Here is a 15,228-nt window from a genome sequence, read left to right as displayed (position 1 = left end):
TGGCAGGGAGTTCCAAAGTATCCCAAAGAAAGGTATGAATGATTGAGAGTACTGGTCAACTCATGTATTAGATAAGATAGGTGGACAGAATAAGGGTGAGGGCAAGAAGAATATCTAGTACAGCGAGGCCGCAGAGGCAGGAAGGCATGCAGTTAGCAAGATCAGAAGACCAGTTAGCATGAAAATACCGCTGGAAGATAGCAAGAGATGCAACATTGCTGCGGTGAAGAAGATGCTGAAGTCAGTCACAGGAGGGGAGTTGATAGGACGAAAAGCTTTTGATTCCATCCTATCTAATAAGACTGTACGAGTGGAACCTCCCCATAAATGCGAAAAGAACTTCTTACATGGAGATAAGGCCTTTATACAGAGATAGCATTCTTGGGAAGGAGGGAATGAAAAAAAAACTGGCGGAGATGACCCAGAACGCTTAGCTTTACATATATATATATATATATATATATATATATATATATATATATATATATATATATATATATATATATATATATATATATATGTGTGTGTGTGTGTGTGTGTGTGTGTGTGTGTGTGTGTGTGTGTGTGTGTGTGTGTGTGTGTACACATTGGCGGAGACGACTCAGAACGTTTAATATATATATATATATATATATATATATATATATATATATATATATATATATATATATATATATATATATATATTTCCGGGTCGACGTGGCTCATTCGGCGGAGAGGAAGCGGAGCGGAGTGTGGAAAGCAGGAGTCACCGCTAACTGGGGTGGTGAATATCAAATTAAATAGAAAGTAATGAAAAGTGGTATATATATATATATATATATATATATATATATATATATATATATATATATATATATATATATATACCCAGGTGTGTATGTGTGTGTGTGTGTGTGTGTACACTGAACGCTTAACTTATATATATATATATATATATATATATATATATATATATATATATATATATATATATATATATATATATATATATATATATATATATATATATAAGTTGCGTTCTGAGTCGTCTTCGTCAGTGTGTACACACACACACACACACACACACACACACATATGTACCTAGAAATTTGATTGCTACACTCCTCCCTCAGCAAGATAATAGTCGTGTGCGCACGGCATGTGTGTATGTGGGATGTGTGGGGTGATTGTTCGGGGTGTGGATGGCAAACTACATTTGTATTGCCAGCAGCGCTGCCTGAGAGGTGCACAGTTCCCGGAGAAGGTGCTCATAACATCGCGTGCTATAGGAGTGCTTGAAGGCGGCATATGGAGAAACAAAGGCAGGAAGCAGCGATCCAGAGCGACACAAGTCTATGTGGAAATTGAAACAAATAATAACCATCGAGGAGATTTTAATAAACAAGTTTCCTTGCAGTTTTGATGATGGCTATGAAATATATACTGTACTCCACGAATATAGTTAGACTGTATTTATTATTATTTAAATTATTATTTATTCGACTTCAGAGAGAGAGAGAGAGAGAGAGAGAGAGAGAGATCGTAGATTTTTGTTGAATTAATAGTAATACTTATAATCGATGTTACCGTTGCAACAACGCCGTCAAAACATCTATAAACCATGTGTGTGTGTGTGTGTGTGTGTGTGTGTGTGTGTGTGTGTGTGCGCGTGAGAGAGAGAATGTATGGTACATATTACCTATTTCATTATTCTATGTATAAATTAAGGGCTTCGCGTGGCGAGGAAATGCTGCACCTGGCACATGTGAATTAGCATTGTCAGGCAGCGGTCTTGCGGTTGTTCCAAGGCCCGTGACACCTGCGTGGCTCCCCTGCTTCTAGGTCACGGTACACTATGGGGAGGACAGGTTGCAAGTAGCTAAGTGGTTGATGCACAAACGCTCATTGAGATAACGAAGCATGCACACAGGCCTTCGTCATCACCATGCTCCAGCAGTAGACATTTGACTGTTGCTTCCTACAACCTAGACTATAGCGTTCTGTTTTCTTCGCTTTCTTATGTAGATGACGACGAAGAGGAGAAGGCAGAAGGCGCACAGAGCTCCCAGGACACACGTTGCTATTGTGAAATTATCCCTCTCCTTTTTCACGTCGTTGTAGGCGTCGCGGCTCACCATGTCTGGCGGCATCGTGGGTGTTATCGTGGAGGATGGCGGCTGCAGGACAAAAAGAATAGGAGAGTTATGAGAGGAAATTTTGTAATGGACGTTGTGAAAGGTGAACATCGGAAAGTAAAATGTGACTTACAGTATTTAAGAAGGACAAGAGTATGCAACTTTGTGGCTGAGGAAACCAAAGAAGTAGTACATAATGTTAAAAAAAATGTTACTGAGTTACGTGGGACGGTGCACCGGATGTATGTTTTAGGGAAGCTGGGAAATGTGTAATAGTGAAAGATGAAAATGAGGTGGAAGGGGAAAAAAAAATGTGAGATATTGAGCTGAGACGAAAGGTTGCAGTTATATAGGTAAGGGAGAAAAAAAAATGCATAATGTTGAAAAAATGTGAGGTACTGAGTTTGGTGAGACACGCAGCTGCAATACATGAGTGACAAAAGCTAGACAACTTCATAGTAACAAAAGACAAAAAAGAAAATGAGGAAAAATTAATTAAATGAGACGAGAGATTGTTTTTTATACGAATGGGTAAGAAAAGTGAACCAATGGGTGATGATTACAAGTCAACAGGGGAAAGAATGTGAGTTATTCAGTTGGATGACATGAGAGAGAGAGAGAGAGAATTATAATTATATGTGTGAGGAGAAGAGCGGATAGATGAATAGTGGCGAAGAGTGAACCTATGTGGAATGAGTTACCAAACCTATGGAAGAAATGATAAAAGTACAGCCAAAATTCATCTCCACTGCATTTAATCCCTTTTTGCAACTATACTTCCTCTGATCTGCTGAGAATTTGACCACGAAACCTACGTAACAATTGATATCTGTTTAGTAGATAAGAGGGCTAAAGGTTGGTCAAAAATGCTGAATTCAGTAGAAGGAAGACCTCTCACCACAGTAACCCCGCACGCCTCACCATTGCAGTGGAGTTGCTGTGGGTGGTGGAGTGGTATTTCCATCGCGTCGTGAAGTCAACCGTCATCGTGAAAGTGTCCTTTATGAGCATGAAGTTCTGCTGGCTAGGATCATACGGCTCCCACTTCTCCATTGCACCCTCCCATTGCTCCCTCGTGGCCTCGGGCGTCGGGTCACTGCCGAGAGTCATGTCAACGTTCAAGTGAGGGAGAACACTATTTGTTATCTGTTCATTTACCACTGTACTCCGGCCGTCCTTTGTTGATATTCAGAGCACTATAGATGTATTTACAAAGAGACAAACAAATAAGGGATCAACATTCAGAAAACTAGAAAAGACAAGTCAGAAAAGTAAGGGGCTAACATCCGGAGCACTAAAGAATTTATGTTAGACAGTCGTGGGAAACTGGACGGTGGCGAGGTGTGGGAGGCGGCGAAGGGGCGAGGGGAAGTGAGAAACGAGGTATGATGAGCGAGGAGAAAGTAAAGGTGAACATGAGGACGAGGACAAGGATTAGGAGGTGAAGTAGTAGTAGTAGTAGTAGTAGTAGTAGCAACAGCAGTGACAGCAGCAACAGCAGCAGCATCTTCAACTTGCCAAACACTCCTTCATAAATTAGAAAATGTCAAAATCTTTCAAACTCAAACTCCCCCTCCTGAGTTATGGCATCTAGCTAAAAACACCTCCTTTAACTTCAAGAAAAAAAAGTTAGGAAGTTAGTTTTTGTTTTTCAAGTTATAGTACTGCTTAAGAAGATGAAATACAAAAATAAGTTTATGAAAAAAAGTTATAGATGTGTATGGGAACAGTTGTCAGACAGAGATGGTTCGACACCTATCCCGCATAACTTTTTCTCTTTTATATTATTATTTACTTATTTTATTCTTTTACTTGTGTGTGTATACTGTATATGCGTACATGAGACTGAATAATAACGGGAGTATTCTTTTCATTAAATGTTATAGACAAAGGACAACATGATGGAGAAAGACACGAGGGATGGGATGGCTGGACATGCACTGGTAATTTTCAGTCAAAGTGTTTTCAAGAGGAAGGATTCAAGAGACTTATCCTCAAATGGATAACCCTACTGACTACACTCTTTCGGTACTGACATTTTTCTATATAGCCACTTCGTTGTCTAAGTTCAGAGCTCCATCTCAGTAAAACAAAATCCATAGAAGTGAAAGAAAGAAGATATGTTTGCGTGGAGACAAACCAAAAATGGACATGGAGACAAAGAAAAAAGAAAAAAAGCAGATTTGGGGGTTTATCTTGCCTGCCTTCAATTTCTTACCCATATTTTGCAAAGTCGGTCCAGATTTTTGTCATGCGGTCCACCATCACCTTCTGGCGCTCGTCGTGCACAGCGGGTAGGTGGAAGAGGTAGAGGAGCTCATCAGCGTGGCAGATTCCTGGGGATGTGGCGCATACACTAGTTAATGGATGCATGTGAGAGGGCTTGCCTTGGATAAACTCTGAAGTACTTAGTTGTCGTGGTTTTTCTACTTATCAATTTGGGCTCTTTTTTTTCACATATGTATCTCTCTCTCTCTCTCTCTCTCTCTCTCTCTCTCTCTCTCTCTCTCTCTCTCTCTCTCTCTCTCTCTCTCTCTCTCTCTCTCTCTCTCTCTCTCTCTCACCTCCTGGGACAGGGATGTTGGGGAAGGACATAAAGATCCAGTCAAACAGGGTGTCGTCAGCCTCATATTCCCACGAGTAAAAGTAGATGGGGGAGTTCTTGTTAGCGAGGGAGGCACGACGGGTCAGCTCCCACAGGCCGGACTTAAGGAACATCACGCCGCTCATCTGAAACACCACACCGGGGTATTATAATCTTTTGTAATGCAAGTCGGTAGTTCATAGACAGTGCGTCTTTCTACAATGCAACAAGTCTTGTGTTCGAGTTCTGGTGACGACTGGTGTTTCTTTAGGATGGTTCACTCAGCTTTGATTAACTATGACTTGGAGGGTTTAAGGCTGTAGAGGAATTAATTGGCTATCTTATCTATATGTCGAGGCCACAAGCCATCACTTGTGCTTCACAAATATGACACTCTTTAAACCTTCATAATTAACTAATCACGCAAATTGAGAGCAATTTGATAATCAGTAAGAAATCAATATAGTGATCAGGATTTTGTTTAGATGATGGGTGATGTATGATCAAAACGTGGCTGGTGATTGGAGGAAAGCATATATGACCAGCAGTTTGGTTAGGTATGGAATGTTCTTGAATCAAAGCGTGGCTGGTGATGGAAAGGAAGTTTGTATGTCTATCAGTTTGGTTAAGATGTTGTTGAATGGAAACGTGGCCGGTGGTGGAAGGAGAGCTTATAGTTATGGGGTGTTCTTGAGTTGAAGCGTGGCTAGTGACGGAAGGACAGTGACAATCGTGGACTTACATCAATCATGCCGCCGATCATGGAGTCCCAGTCGCCCATGGTGGCGTCGGGTAGGTAGGTTATTTTCATAGAGCTGGATACGGACCCTGTCTTGTCCTCAATGCCTATCATGGAAAGTAAGGAAGTGAAGCAGATGATTAGGTGACAGAGCTTTGTCATAGGTGCCTTCAAGATTCTACCTTTTAGCTATGGGTTTGAAAAGGACTGACTATTGATTGATTACTGGAAGGTAAGAGATCAACGAAGCTATGAAAACTGTTAATTGTTACTGTCTTTATGGCCGCACTTTCATTACTTTCAAAAATGCTCTAGTTGAAGTTCCCCAGATTTTCAAAATGTTTCCTTTTTATGGTGCTTGTGACAGACTAACAAGATTTCTACATTATTAACAGGAAAAAAAAAAACAATCTTGAAAACCTGACTGATCATCTCTGTGTCCTTCGAAAACAGTCGTAGTGAGAGAGCAGAGCGTTTTAGAATATAGGCTTGCCACTCACGTACCGAAGGCCTGCAGGAGCATCATCAGCGCGTCGTTCTTAAGGAAATCCACGTCCTCGGTGGTGTGGTTGTTGTATACCATGAAGTCTTTGTAGGTCACTGCAGGGAAGGGTAGAGAGGCGCGTTAGACAAGACTCAGGGGAGGATGGGCATTAGGTGTCTTTACTTTTTAATATATGCACTCGTATGTATGCACTTGATATTGAGCTTAGCACCATCATCATCATTGTTGTGATGGTCGTATTCATTAGTTTCATATTCATCTTAAGCGGGACCACCACCACCACCACCACTACATCGATCACACATTATTGATGATAAGAAGAAAACGAGGAGGAAAATAACAAGAATGGAAGGAGGAAAATAGCAAGAAGTAAAGAAGGAGAAGAATAAGAAGAGGAGGAGGAGCGGGAGGAGGAGAATAACAAGAAGAAAAATAGGAGGAATATAATAAGACGAGGAAGCGGAGGATAGTAACAAAAAGAGGAGGAGAAAAAATAACAAGAGGAGGACGGGGAGGAGGAGGAGAAGAATAACAAGAGGAGGAGGAGGAGGACAACAACAACAACAACAACATAAGAGGAGGAGAAGAATAACACGAAGAAGAGAAGTAGAATAATAACAAGGAGAGGTAGAGAATAACAAAAGGAAGACAACAACAACAACAAAGGATAGTTCTCTACTCACGCCCCATGACCAAGGATCCCTCATCTCTCACGCTCCCAGTCATGACAGGGATGGGCAGGAATTCTCCGGCGTCCAAGATCTCCCGGGGATCCTTGGGGATAACTGGATCTATCCCCTCGATGCCCCGTTGCACCACGGGAGACAGGCCCTTGAAGCCCAGCCCGCCAGCTCGCCGGTCCTCAATCTGCACATGTGAAGCAGAGCATGACGTGTGTGTGTGTGTGTGAGAGAGAGAGAGAGAGAGAGAGAGAGAGAGAGAGAGAGAGAGAGAGAGAGAGAGAGAGAGAGAGAGAGAATCGCAATACATTAATGAGAGCCACACACTCGTCTGATATTCGCCACACTAAGCTGCACAACAACACAATGACGGGAACTCACATATATTGCGACGGCTGCGTTCACCACATCCTCATAGGGCCTGCTCTTCATGCAGCTCACCATATCCTCCGTGGTGAAACCTGCAACATCACACTTTAGTTTGGAGGCCGCCACAGCGAAGGAGGTCTTGGGATCCTTGTCGAGCGTCCACTCCTCCAGCGCCGAGCCACTCTGGGGGATGACGCGGTGCAGCAGCTGGCGACCGTTGTTCCCCTCGGCTGACGCTGCAAGTTAAGAAGGAATAAACTACTGCACTGGAATGAAGAACTTAAGAGGATAATCATTCATACTAGCACATGAAGGTATCATTATTTTGTTGGAAAGAGGGAGATACATACTACTATTCTGATATTATCTCTTCAGATTGTGTTCGGTTTCTTTTGGGAATCGCTATACTGTTTTGAGACTATGCTGCAGTTTAGCATGTTGTCACGATGGATGTGAAAAACGCTCATTTGAATACACCAAAGACTGTTGTAGTTAACTAATCCTGTCGGAGTGTATGAGCACTTGTGAAAAATTACTCTTAAAGCTTCAAGATACTTTTCTGCAATTTAATTAATGTTGTAAGGAACTATATATATATATATATATATATATATATATATATATATATATATATATATATATATATATATATATATATATATATATCCAATTGTGAAAAAAAAACCATTCTCTTGAATATGCAAAAGACTGCTTTAGTTTATTGACTTCAGAGTGCAAGACCATTTGCGAAAATCGTTCTCTTGAACATATGAGGCTATGCACGTCATGAATTAGTATTTGCATTCCGTTTAACCTAGTTTGTTTGTTTAAATGATAATGCGACTATTGGTAATACAGCTGCAAGAGATGCGTGACTATGGAGTTCGTTTTCCTACAGGACTTGATCGATAAATTATAACCTTCCCATAAGCAGTCATAAACAAAGATGTTCTATGAAATATATATGAAAAGTTTGTATGACGTTCTTAATGAAAATTGGTGGTAGGAGGACGATCAGCATTCATAAACCATGAGTATATAAACAAAGAAAAACAAATACGAAGCGTGAAATTAAAGAAAACTACTGCAAGATCAAACAAGAAATTAGGAAACCACTGCTGACTGACAACATGACGAAATACGTAAGATAGTTCATCAGATTATCACAAATCACTAGAGGAGCAAATTTACCCTTTAGCAATTTCAAACGAATACCTCCAAAGGAATCACTATGAAAAGTTCACCTAACGTTCTTAGTGGAAACTGGTGGCAGCGGTAGGATCAGCGTTTGTAATAAAACTAGGTAAATAAATAGATATGAAACGTGAAAATAAGAAGGAAAATACTTTGACAAGATCTTGACTGGCAAATTGATATAATGTATAACTTAGTTCATTACTTTTTCTCGCCCTTCCAACTGCTAACTCTGTACTAGGGTCTTAGCCGTCCTTTTATGGAGTACTCTTCGCATGTTTAGGGAGGGGGGGGTTCCACTCAGATAGTTTTATTAGATAGGGTAGAGTCAAAAGCTTTTCGTCTCATCAACTCCCCTCCCCTGACTGACTGTCTTCAGCCTCTTTCTCACCGCCGGAATGTTGAATCCCTTGCTAACTTTTATCGCTGTTTTCATGCTAAATGGTCTACTGATCTTACTAACTGCATGCCTCATCTCCTCCTGAGGCCTCGCTGCACAAGGCTTTTTTTCCTCTCATCCCTATTCTGTCCCTAATACAAGAGTTAACGTAACCAGTACTCTAAATCATTCATGCCCTTCTCTGGTAAACTCTGGAATTCCTTGCCTGCTTCTGTATTTCCAACTTCCTACTACTTGACTTCTCTTTAAGAGGGATGTTTCAAGACGTTTGTCCCGGACTTTTGGCTGACACTATGACTCTTTTAGGGAACTGGCAATCAAGTGGGTGATTTTTTTTTTTTTTTTTTCTCTCTCTCTCTCTCTCTCTCCTTGGCCAGCTTCCCTGTCTTGCATAAAGAAAAAGAAAAAAGATCATCACGAACCAGCACAGGTGTGGAAATATCAATGTATAAGTTCATCAAATATTAGGGTGTGTAATTTTCAGTTGACGTGGGGGCTCACCGTTGGTCAGGGGAGTGATATACATCCAGGAGGAACTGGCGCCACCCGCACTCTGGCCAAACACCGTCACCAGGTTCGGGTCTCCGGCAAAGTGATGGATGTGTTTTTGGACCTACAAGAGTTATATAAAAAGTAGTTCAGAAAAAATATATATATAAGGTAGAAATTTATCCGAGTTTTCTGATGCAGTGCTTGGATGAAACAAAGCAGATGAAGTGAAAAAGGAAAAGAAAACTTATGAAAACGATGCAGAAGCTGATACTGAGGTGAGGCTGATTTGGGAGGAAACTAGATTAGGATCAATGATGATGATGATGATGATAATGATGACAATGATGATGATGGTAATGATGATGACGATGATGATGATAATGATGACAATGATGATGATGGTGATGATGACAATGATGATGATGGTGATGATGACAATGATGATGAGGAGGAGGAGGAGGAGGAGGAGGAAGAGGAAGAGGAGGAGGAGGAGGAGGAGGAGGAGGAGGAGGAGGAGGAGGAGGAGGAGGAGAAAAGAAATCATTGTGCGGTAAGAAAGGAGAAATTACACATATGAACCAAGATTTTAGCAGGACTTGGTCGGGTATTACTGTAAAGCTGGAAATGTCTGTATGCCATCAGTAAGCTTTTCAGTGGAGGGAATAACAGAGATAAACTGAAAAATAAGGCAAATCAGACACAGAGACACAGAAAGGACACTGTATGGAATGTGTGAGCTAATTGACCTTGGATGTAACAATAATATACGAAAAATAACAGGCAGAGACAAAGGAAAGACGGTAAGGAATCACTGCGAATAAACAAAAGACAGACAAACAGGCAAACAGAAAGACAGACACACGGACAAAGAAAGTCTTACCCATCGAAGGGCCGTGATTTGGTCCATCAAGCCCATGTTCCCCGGAGCCCCCTCCACGCCTGCTGCCAGGAATCCTGAAACACCCAAGTAGCGTTAGTGTGTTGGTGGCGGGCCAGAAAGTGGGGAGATGGTGTGCTTGGATATCTATTCTCAGATGTGTCGGCGTTTAAACAAGAATCTTTTAAGTAAGCTGTACTGAACTTTATTTATAAGCTCTCTTTGGGGATTTGATTATTCTAGTGGCATTTTAATAAGACGTCTACATCATTAATGGGGAAAACAACCAAGACAATCATTTATTATTTTTGTTATCTGAAAATAGTGTTTATAAGTGACCAGAGAATTGAAGAACAGAAGCCTGTAACTGTCGATCCAGATGTGTTGACTACTTATACGATCAACAATATTCTGAAACACTTCCATCTCACCTTCACTACTCTCAAAACGCTCAAGCTGAAATGACACGGGTTTTTTAAGGCTTTACGATTCTAGTTACAGATTAACGAGACTTCTACATTATGAGGACCCGGCGAGTCATCACTAGATTTTGAAAATATTTGTGGTGAGAGAGCAAAGCGATACAGGAAGGAGAGAAGGACACTGTCAGTCATGCGGTTTAATCCGTACCGAGGAGGCCGAGGCGATACTGCACCACCACTACCACCACGTCCCTGTCCATGAGCTTGGTAGGCACGTACAGGAAGGCGTCACCGGACATGTAGGCGCCGCCGTGGATGAACACCATCACGGGGAGTGCATCCTCCCTCTCCGTCAGATCCTCGGGCAGCTGAGGACGAACAGAAGAAAATAAGAATATAACAAAATAAAGAATGTTGCAAGAAGTCATAAGGGCCTACACTTGGCAGTCCCCGTATGAAACACATCTACTCATTTCCACCTATTGGTCTTTTATCTATTTATTCATTTACTTGTTTTTACTTTTCACTACCTAATACAACCACCTTCCCAAGACAGAAATATTAGTGAGTCCCAGATGTGAGTAACAGGTCCACCCTTCTCTTCTTTCCCACAGTAACCCCATGATCCAGCCACCGCCTCGATACTCACCAAGGGCGTGTAGACACTAAGGTGCAGACAGTCCTCGCTGCCGCTGACGATGCCGGTAAAGAGGAGCGAGGCCTGGGCACACCGCGGCCGCAGGTAGCTGGCGTCATAGTAACTGTTATTCCAAGGGCCTGTGAACTCCTTGGGGTACTGGAGGGTAGAGGAAGGGGAGCAGGGGAAGTTAGCCACTCTCTCTCTCTCTCTCTCTCTCTCTCTCTCTCTCTCTCTCTCTCTCTCTCTCTCTCTCTCTCTCTCTCTCTCTCTCTCTCTCTCTCTCTCTCTATATTATCTAAAGCACTTGAATGCAAGGTTTCCTTTATCAGCTCAACGTATTTGCCTCTACTTACTTTCTTCTCTCTCTCTCTCTCTCTCTCTCTCTCTCTCTCTCTCTCTCTCTCTCTCTCTCTCTCTCTCTCTCTCTCTCTCTCTCTCTTTCTGTTATTTGAAAGTGTTTTTAAGACTACCACACTCACCACCTCAAAACTTGCTTTACCCTTTTATACTTCTGTATCCCCATGTGTCTAATGTAGGCTTCACACACACACACACACACACACACACACACACACACACACACACACACACACACACACACACACACACACACACACACACACACACACACACACATATTCTTCAGACCGTGATGTAGAACATAAACCAATATTTTTTGGCGACCTGATTTACAAATTTGTCATTACTTCATTGTCATGAATTATCAAACTTATATATACTGGGGGCTTTTTCCAGAAATTTAATGTTTTGAATCTTCGTCCACTTTTTCTTTTTTTGTATTTGTGTCTTCATATCTATGTTTACAAAAAAAATTCGTTAGTGATTTCAGCAAATGCTGTACACTAACTATTTTAAAACAGCAGCGCTTTAGTATTATCATATTACAAGGCTTTTTTTTTCTCTCATTCTATTTTAACAAACCCCATATCTTGGAAAGATTCATAAGTGATGAGTCGTTGAACCCTTTAAATAATGCGTTACTGGGCGATGACCTTCACGTAAGAGTGAGGCGGAGGGGCGCTATCTGCTTATCGCTGCTATCTCTCCACCTGATGTCTGCTGCTTCATACACTGTCTTTATCCCCTCTGCTTACCCAAGGATCAACATTATGTCGTATCAGTTTGTGTGTGTGTGTGTGTGTGTGTGTGTGTGTGTGTGTGTGTGTGTGTGTGTGTGTGTGTGTGTGTGTGTGTGTGTGTGTGTGTGTGTGTACCTCTTCGTCCATCAACCCTCACCCTACACATACCCTCATTGACTCAATGGTCACGTCCTAGACTGTCACGTGGTTGGCTGAGGTTCGCGCCTCGCTCAGATTATCAAGCACCGGCTGTTTTGAGTGTTGTACTCCTAGAAACGAATCAGACTTCATAATACAGTAACGGTAATTGTCCCTCTAGTTAGATACTTTGATGCCTTAAAAAATACTTGTATCCAGACTGCGATTCCCTCAAAGCTTCTCCTCCATAATGGTATACGTATTGCTGGAATAACGTACTGGAACACTGAAAGGATTGATGTTCGATACTTGTACCTCTTCAGTTTTCCGGCGTTAGGTCAAACGTGCAGGACAACATGACCAACAACCACGACGCAATTGACACACACCCCTTAAAACTATTATAACAGGCTCTCATGCTGACAGGCATCATGTTATCGGCCCTTGAGTGGGTATAGAGAGCTGCTTTGTATGGGTCATCTGGATTATTGATGTGCCTTTACTTTCTCACGTTCTTTCTTGATGTTGAAGTTGAATGTTATTGCACGTGACACTCAGCCATGTAGCACAGAACCAAGACAGCACCGCGTCACGCCAGGCAGCACAATAGCACTGTACACACCATACTTTTCATTACTACGACTATTTTCAAAGGCTACAGGGATGATAAGTCGAATCTAAGAGTTTTTATCCAGTTAATAATGCAGAAACCATGGTAATATGTCACTAGAACCGTAGAAACACCATTAAAAACCCTAGCCATTTCATCTACAGCCTTTTCAGAGTAGCAGAGGTGCGGTAAAATTTCAAAATAACCACCAACCTTGAACCGTAACTCATTCACTGGTGGTTCCGCGTATGGCAGACTCATGAAGCCGTAGAAGTCCCTGCTCTTGAAGGACGTGAGGATGACGCCCTCGGCAGTGCCCAGGTCGCCAACAGTTAGTTTATGAGTGCGTGGAGGTGCGGCTGTAGGTACGGGTATAGGTGGCTCAGTGGGCTCTGGTGTAGTGGAGGTTGGTGGCTCCGTGGGTGGGTCTGTAGGTGGCTCCGTGGGTGGGTCTGTAGGTGGCTCCGTGGGCGGGTCTGTAGGTGGCTCCGTGGGCGGGTCTGTAGGTGGCTCCGTGGGTGGGTCTGTAGGTGGCTCCGTGGGCGGGTCTGTAGGTGGCTCCGTGGGCGGGTCTGTAGGTGGCTCCGTGGGCGGGTCTGTAGGTGGCTCCGTGGGCGGGTCTGTAGGTGGCTCCGTAGGCGCGTCTGTAGGTGTGTTCATGGAAGGCTCAGCAGAAGAGTCAGTGAGGTCTTCGGTCTCATCAGTTGTCAGGCTTGAGTTCTCCTCCAAATATTCCTTTGAAGGTTGAGCCGCCGCTTCCACGACTCCCAGTGGCGGGAGGGCGGCGGCCGCCACACTCACCACCACAGCCAGCACACACACACCCGGCACGCTGCACACACGCATGGCTCAGTGTTGTGGCAAAGACAGGCGAGCTTGATAAACGTGGGTTCTGCCTCAGAGCTAGCCGCCGAGTGAGCACGACACTGCGCGGCACCGCCTCATACCTCTCGCCTCATCTCCTGCCACACAACCCGCTGTCTTCATGTTCACGCCCTCTTTTTTGTGTACCTTTTTCGTGGAGAGATTTTCAGGATTATTATCGATAATGGGATTTCATATTATCAGTAAGAGCGATAATAGGGACTCTTGTGTCCCTAAGCTTTGTTATGGATTCCCTCGTGACTCCCTCCATATATATATATATATATATATATATATATATATATATATATATATATATATATATATATATATATATATATATATATATATATATATATATGTTACGGCTGGGGAATATGAGGAAATTTCATTGGCCAGGACCTCTTGTCCCGGAAATCTCTGTACGGTTCCCACACTGACTTTCTGTACGTGCTTTCAGTGTCTGAGGATGGGATTACGTTTGTCTTGAAACGTTACAAGAGTTTAGATAGAAATGGTGATTTTATTGCGGCTTTTCTTCACCAAATATATATATATATATATATATATATATATATATATATATATATATATATATATATATATATATATATATATATATATGATATATGAAACTATTATGTGAAACCCGTTATTGTGTAAAATACTTAAGCATTCTATAAAACCTCAAAGATTCTTGCGCATTACATGAAATGAAATGCTACATGGACAGTTCCTTAGGTATTTTGTACATCACCCAGTTCATTTCAGGCAAAGTGTGAAACATGCAGAGGTAACTGCCGTAGCTAATTGTTACTTTTGTAACTTTTTTGTTCTTTAGAATGCCAAAAATTCCAAGGGATTGCATGAAATTAAATGATACTTGGAGAGTCCCTTAGCTCGATATTATTAATCCTAAAGGTGAAAACTTCAGTCTGGCCACGCAACTGTTGATTTGAATTTTGCTAAAATCTTGTTACATTGGTCACTCAATCTGTTTTATGTCTTTCGTTTACAATTAATTTCATAATTAAAACATTTTAACAGAAATTGTCCATTGAATTTCGTGTGGAGAACATTTCTTTGAGAACATTTGAATTATGAAGATTTAGGAATTAAATTAGATCACTTATATCTTAAACTAACATTGATGCCTGCAAAGTAATCTTTAATTTCTCTAGCAGGCATTTCAGTGAAGAAGAGAAAGCAACGTTATATATATATATATATATATATATATATATATATATATATATATATATATATATATATATATATATATATATATATATATATATATATATATATATATATATATATATATATATATATATATATATATATATATATATATATATATATATATATATATAGCATATATATATCAGTTATTTAAGTATTGTATTTATTCATTTATTCAGAGTTATTGTGATATAGCTTAGAAAGGATATCAATGTACTGTAGATATTGCCTCCATGTTAGAGTACTTGTAGTGGT

The 15,228-nt window shown here is 41.3% G+C and overlaps 2 protein-coding genes across 2 annotated transcripts in view; one reads left to right on the top strand and one right to left on the bottom strand.

The window, feature by feature from the left end:
* Positions 1–1,359: 1,359 nt before the first annotated feature.
* Positions 1,360–13,808, bottom strand: LOC123520509 (juvenile hormone esterase-like). The gene is made up of 13 exons (XM_045282823.1): positions 13,081–13,808; positions 11,029–11,175; positions 10,588–10,747; positions 9,961–10,034; positions 9,090–9,201; positions 7,007–7,230; positions 6,629–6,812; positions 5,945–6,040; positions 5,444–5,547; positions 4,682–4,847; positions 4,336–4,453; positions 3,039–3,213; positions 1,360–2,159 (listed from the first exon to the last, which is right to left on the bottom strand). Exons 1-13 carry the CDS (start codon positions 13,711–13,713, stop codon positions 1,968–1,970), a joined length of 2,385 nt encoding a protein of 794 aa, XP_045138758.1. The 5' UTR covers positions 13,714–13,808; the 3' UTR covers positions 1,360–1,967.
* LOC123520511 (juvenile hormone esterase-like) overlaps positions 11,103–15,228 on the top strand; it is an 82,986-nt gene continuing 78,860 nt past the window's right edge. Inside the window, exon 1 of the mRNA XM_045282825.1 lies at positions 11,103–11,121. The gene's annotated coding sequence lies outside the window, so the exon portion shown is untranslated. The remainder of the gene's footprint in view (positions 11,122–15,228) is intronic.

Source organism: Portunus trituberculatus, chromosome 47, assembly GCF_017591435.1.
Source record: "Portunus trituberculatus isolate SZX2019 chromosome 47, ASM1759143v1, whole genome shotgun sequence".
In the NCBI taxonomy this organism is placed as follows: domain Eukaryota; kingdom Metazoa; phylum Arthropoda; class Malacostraca; order Decapoda; family Portunidae; genus Portunus; species Portunus trituberculatus.
Note: the sequence above shows the minus strand (reverse complement) of the source record. Positions and strands in the feature narration are given on the sequence as shown.